This window comes from Haliotis cracherodii, unplaced genomic scaffold, assembly GCF_022045235.1.
Source record: "Haliotis cracherodii isolate W230 unplaced genomic scaffold, xgHalCrac1.p SCAF_3, whole genome shotgun sequence".
In the NCBI taxonomy this organism is placed as follows: Eukaryota; Metazoa; Mollusca; class Gastropoda; order Lepetellida; family Haliotidae; genus Haliotis; species Haliotis cracherodii.
The window spans coordinates 39034564-39041100 of NW_027266286.1; the positions used below are offsets into that span (position 1 = coordinate 39034564).

A 6537-nucleotide genomic window follows, 5' to 3' on the forward strand; every position below is an offset into this window, starting at 1 on the left:
AAGGGATTAGTCCTTGTTAACACTATATATGCATGAACCACACATGGATTACATGGATGTAATTACATGAAGCGGCTGATTTTTAGTATTCCGTGATTTGATGTTCCTTGTCGGCAGCGTCCTGAAAGCTCTGCGTAGCACATGGCCTAATCCAATGTATTGGCTACCGTGATTGGCGAGCTATGAGTGCTACCGCAATAATCGATAGAGAAGATGCTGGTGACTGTGTTCTCATTACAGCCGGCATCACTCTACACACTCGGACACTCGCTTGTAAACATGGCAAGGTAAGCATGGCAACTGTAGACATGTTTTTCAGACTTGCAGTTCCTCACACTAAACACTGTCGCTTGAACGTCTGTGTTAATGTGCGTCTTCAAGAGTTTGATAGCATAATGATCTCAAAAACAAAAGTGTCTACATGTGGATATTTTTTTAAAACGTCGAGAATTATAACAAACTAACATTTCTAATCGTACATCGACAAGAACAGAAGTGACAAGATTATGGATGCTAGTATGTACGTTCACGTGAACGAGAGGTGGATCTTCCAGCCGGTCTTGTCATGGGTAGACTCGATGAAACAAGCGGACTTACCGGGCGAGAAAGTAAATATAGACAGAGCACACCTGAAGTTAAGATTAGTATTTGACATATGTGTGGAGACAGGACCATTGATCGTTGTATATTTGCAGTAGCGATTCATGACACTGTCTATATTTGATCATGTTTATGGCCACATTGATGTCGAATAGGCGCAGCTTTAAGTTCAGTCATCCGCCGTCTGTGCAATGTGTCAATACCATATGTGATAACGGAGCACATATACGTTTCTTCAAAGCAGAATATGAAAATCACAAAGTGTCAGTGTGACCTATCGACATTTTGTTGTAATTACTGTGATGCTGACCATGTCACTGAAACCCGGGGAGAGTGACACGGGTATTGTCCCGTAGTGTATAGTCTGGCCGGACACACCAACTCCAGTAATGAGGAACGTTATTGCGCCGATGGCCCTCACCATATAGACATATGGCGAAACTCAGTGTTCTCAGTCGATTACATACCGTTATGATTTTCCCGTAATATTACAGCTTGTAACAATGTCACCATACATGACGTATCTACTCAGCATATACTGCGCATTTATACTGACAATATTACAATAACATACTGACTATATTACCCTTGTATACGGACTATATTACACCAGTATACGGACAATATTGCAATAATATACTGAATATATTACTCTTGTATACGGACTATATTACACCAGTATACGGACAATATTACAATAATATACTGACTATATTACTCTTGTATACAGACTATATTACAATAATATACTGAATATATTACTCTTGTATACGGACTATATTACACCAGTATACGGACAATATTACAATAATATACTGACTATATCACACAGACTTGTATACGGAACATATTACACCTGTATACGGACTATATTACGATAATATACTGACTGTATTACACCCGTATGCTGACTATATTACACCTGTATATAGACTATATTACAATGATATACTGACTATATTACACCTATATACTGACTATATTACACCTTTATACGGACTATATAACAATAATAATCGGACTATATTTCATCTGTATACTGTATCACACCTGCATGTATACTGACAATATTGCATGTATATTGATCACATTACATCTTTGTACTGACTAATAATAATTAAATTAAACCTGTAACACTGACTACATTACATCTGTATACTGGTTATATTTGTATATGGTGAGTATCCCTTCAGGACACCATGGCTCAGTGCTGAATGTCATTGGCTGTAAGAGTAGCATATATGAATCCTGCGTTCCCTGTTGCCAGGCAACAGGTAACCTGGTAATGCTATATCCTTAGGACAGCTTGGAGTTCTAACAATTTTTTTATAAGAGTCGTATTCGAAGTACCCAGATGAATCCCTTGATATAGATCAAAATACTAGTTTCTAGTATGCAGCCACACAGGTAATACCATGAGAATATCAAAAATGACTATAACACTTGGTATGGTTTCCATATAACTAGACCGCCTCCGTGGTCTAGTGTTAGAGCGTCCGCCCGGTTCGATCCCCGGCCGCGTCATACCAAAAGACGCTAAAAGATGGTACTTGTTGTTACCCAGTCTGGCGCTCGGCATTAAGGGGCTAAAACAAGGACTGGTCGGCTCGGAGTCAGTATACTGTGTCTGCGGCGTGGTATCTCAGTGTGCTAGCACTATGAATCGGCATCGGTCCGGACAAGTACAAGCAGCCACGCACGCACGCACATACGTCGCTATATATGCGCAAAATCTTGGACGCGACGTTAAACCCCATTTCACCTCACCTCCATATAACTATAACACGTGGTATGGTTTCCATGTAACTATAACACGTGGTATGGTTTCCATGTAACTATATCACATGGTATGGTTTCCATGTAACTATATCACATGGTATGGGTTCCATATAACTGTAACACGTGGTATGGTTTCCATATAACTATAACACGTGGTAAGGTTACTCTATAACTGTAACACGTGGTATGGTTTCCATGTAACTATAACACGTTGTATGGTTTCCATATAACTGTAACACATGGTGTGGTTTCCATGTAACTATAACACATGGTATGGTTTCCATATAACTATAACACTCGGTATGGTTTCCATATAACTATAACACGTGGTATGGTTTCCATGTAACTATAACACTTGGTATGGTTTCCATGTCACTATAACACTTGGTATATTTTCCATATAACTGTAACACGTGGTATGGTTTCCATATAACTATAACATGTGGTATGTTTTCCATGTAATTATAAAACATGGTATGGTTTCCATATAACTATAAAACGTAGTATGGTTTCCATATAAATGTAACACGTGGTATGGTTTCTATATAACTGTAACACATGGTATGGTTTCCATGTAACCATAACACTTGATATGGTTTCCATATACTAGTAACTATAACACAAGGTATGGTTTCCATTTAACTATAACAGTTGATATGGTTTGCATATACTAGTAACTATAACACTTGGTATGGTTTCCATATATCTGTTTGTCCCGTGAAGATCCGGGTTAGAATAGGTTCTCAGCAACCCATGCATGTCATAACAGGCGACTATGCTTGTCGAAGGAGCTGATGGGGTGGTCAGGCTCGCTGACTTGGTTGAAGCATGTCATCGTATCCTAATTGCGCGGATCGATGTTCATGTTTTCAATCACTGGATTGTCCGGTCCATACTCGATTATTTACAGACCGCCGTCATATAGCTGGAATATTGCTGAGTGCGGTGAAACACAACAAACAAATCAAACAAACATATATCTATAAATAGTATGGTTACCAAAAGTGGTCACGTGACATGCCCCTAATGCGTTATGATCGAAATTATGTTTGAACCGGGTTTCGGCGTGCAGAGAATAAACAGATCATTTGGAAAATATCATTAGCGACCAGAACAGAAGTGATTATTTGCTGTTTATACCCTGGCCATGTAGCTAGACATACATTTATTAGGTTGGTAAGTAGGAGCCAGACAATACATTGACTGCTGGGGACGAAAATAGCTATTGAGCACGTGGTTACTATATACTGTATTTCGAACGGAGACATCAGACAGTTGAAAAATTCGAAAAATGGTAATGTGAGGTTCAAAGAGTTGGAACATAGTCTATCCAAATGTTAAGGAAGCATTGCACTCTATTCCCTGAATAGTTAAAACACTTCAATCTGTACCATTCGGAGATATTTCCCTTTGATGTAAACCCAATATATAATGTCTTTTACTTAATCAAACAGCCGTTAAAATCACGTGAACTTCTATGTGAGAGCAACTGGGGAAGGGTTTGTCACATTTCAACTTTCAACTTTTCGATCCTTTTTTAAGTAGAGACTAGGCACAAAAATGTTAATCGTTTTATCATGGATCTGTCTTCCCTATACCCAGAACTAGTTCCGAGACTGCTATGGTGAACATTGTTAGGTTATTGTAGTTCAGTTCCAAAACCAATAAAAACTCTTCAAATCGAGTCATGATAAAGTACAGCGTCACAAGGGGACGGACACAGACGGAGTGTGCAATATCGCAGAAAGACATGTTCGTAATAAGAAAGAAAACATATTTATTTCTGCTCACATATCTTAACAGGACACTTTGTAAAAATGTATTATAAATCTTTTGTGGTCGGAATATCTTACTGTTAAGGTGGACCGCAACCGTGACCTAGTGGTAGAGCGTCTGGTCGGAGAGCAGAAGATCGGGGATTCGACCCCCGAACGCGTCATACCAACAGACGTTAAAATATGGTACTTGTTGTTACGCTGCCTGACGCTCGGCATTACCGGGATAATACAACGACTATTGAAATCGGCATTAGTTCGGACTAGTACTAGCAGCCGTACCAGCAGCCACATTGGTGATGGCTTTCAAAGAATCTTTGACATTTGGGCCTCTTTGCAATGCTTTCAGTCAATCGCACACAGACACGTTTGTTCCTGTACAACAAAAATCAATAATTCTTCTTATAATTGTGATTTTGCACCGTTATGTTTTCAATAAAGACTGTATTTGGCAAACCACGTGTTTTCTTTTCACCCGGAAATGCCATCATTAAAAGAGGATTTCGAACGCGTCGTGGAAGCAAGCAGTAAAAATCGTTTTTTTAGCGATTCAGAAAAATGATTGCCGTCCTCCTGTAGGTTGATTATCAGTTAGAGCTGTTTAGTGTCGGGAGGTCTTTAAGGTATTGTCGCGACAACCTGTAGTATTGTATTAATGTGTTACTTGTTGCAGGCGAGTTCACAGTGACCACATGACGACTGGGCCGGTGAGTAGGGCCAAGAAGCAGCTGGCGTGTACCCAGGCGGTGCTACCTGGACTCGCAAACCCTTTCCCGGGAGTGGACGACGTCACAAGAGGCAATGACGTCGACAAAGTCATCACCCGGCGACGCCTTTCTAGGGCGGATACTCTTGCAGGTGATGAACCCCTCTTGGAAAAAACACCAACCAAGACTTGGAAGAGGCTGCTAAGGCGTCAGCGAACAATGGGAGACATGAGTGGAGAGGTGCAGAAGAAACCCTCTAGAGGACGGCTGCATGGCCTCCTGGTCCGTTTAGACAGAGCTACGAGAGGCTCTCGACTCATTCGGAGTTCATCAATAAGTGGTTCCTACCCTGACATAAGTCATCTACACGTATCTCTATCTTCTTCTACATGGAATAAAGACCACGGCTGTAATATTCCAGCAGCGATGGAAGTTGACGAGGAACCAGGCGGTATTAACGTCGAGAGTAGGTATCAATCAGTAGGAAGAAATCATCTGAGTCTTCAAAAGGGAACCAACGAAGGCTATAACAGTAAAATTGAAAACATCATAGTGCTCGAAAAGACGCCTGGGTCAGGCATGCAACTTCGTAGTGGTAATATCATACAGTCTAGCAAGTTTGAGGCCAAAGAAAGAACTGACAATCCTTGCAAAAGTCGTCGATGTGTTACTGACACGAACAGTTTGTCGTCGGGACAAACCTATTCGCAGATTTTAGAATTTTTATATTTGGGAAGCATTGAAGCTGCCTACAACGAGCCATTATTATGCAAATTGGATGTCCAGGTACTTGTAGATTTGTCTAATGTACCAGCGTCACAAGTTCCTACTGGAAAGAAGACCAACTGCCCGTGTCCGTGCAGGAAACAGAACCACTTCCGGTCTCGCCTCAATGTAGGAGTTGATGATATTGAATGGGAAAATATCTCACAGCATTTCAGCGACATCAACAACTTTATCGAAGGCGCCAGAAAAGGCAACAAACACGTGTTAGTGTATAGTTACCACGGAAAGTCGCGTGCTGCAGCAGTGATAATCCAGTACATCATGCAGCACTTCCGGCTGTCGCTCCATGACGCCCACAGACTGGTGGCGACACGGCATCCTGGAATAGCTGTCAACTCTGGCTTCTGGAGAGCACTTCAACGCTTCGAAAAACAGATGATTCATGAGTCGGGAATGCCCTTCAGAAACCCACACAACGAACCAGGCTTAGCCTTGGGGCCACCTAGAATTAAAGACGCATGGACGGAAACATTCTGAGCAATTTCCATGCGCAATTAGCATTTACTTGGAATAAAGAGCTCATTGCACCACGTACACTCTATACATTCGTACGAACCAACGGTTTTGTGGAATAATCACTTCAAATGTTACAATATAGGCCCTAATATGGTGTGCGACTGTAGCACAAGTTGGTGACGGTCAACAGGTATTATCACCGACCTATGTCTGTGAATACAGTACGCTCAGACACTACAATATAGCAGCATGTCTTGACCTATGGGACAATATCCATTATGCAAACTTATTATGTATGTGGGTGAGTTGTACATGCTAATAGTATAAAAAACATTGTTTATAGTGCAATCACGTTTCTGAGTTGTGCATTATTGGGAGCCCAGTTTTTCTAACATGAAATCGACATGGCCTGTGTATTGACCCTATTGTTTTAC

General features: G+C 41.0%; 1 protein-coding gene across 1 annotated transcript; it reads left to right on the top strand.

The window, feature by feature from the left end:
• The first annotated feature begins 252 nt into the window (after positions 1-252).
• Positions 253-6239, top strand: LOC139474033 (uncharacterized). Its single transcript, XM_071256887.1, has 2 exons — positions 253-287; positions 4828-6239. The coding sequence occupies exons 1-2, from the start codon at positions 280-282 to the stop codon at positions 6122-6124; spliced, it is 1305 nt and encodes a 434-aa protein (XP_071112988.1). The 5' UTR covers positions 253-279; the 3' UTR covers positions 6125-6239.
• Positions 6240-6537: the final 298 nt, after the last annotated feature.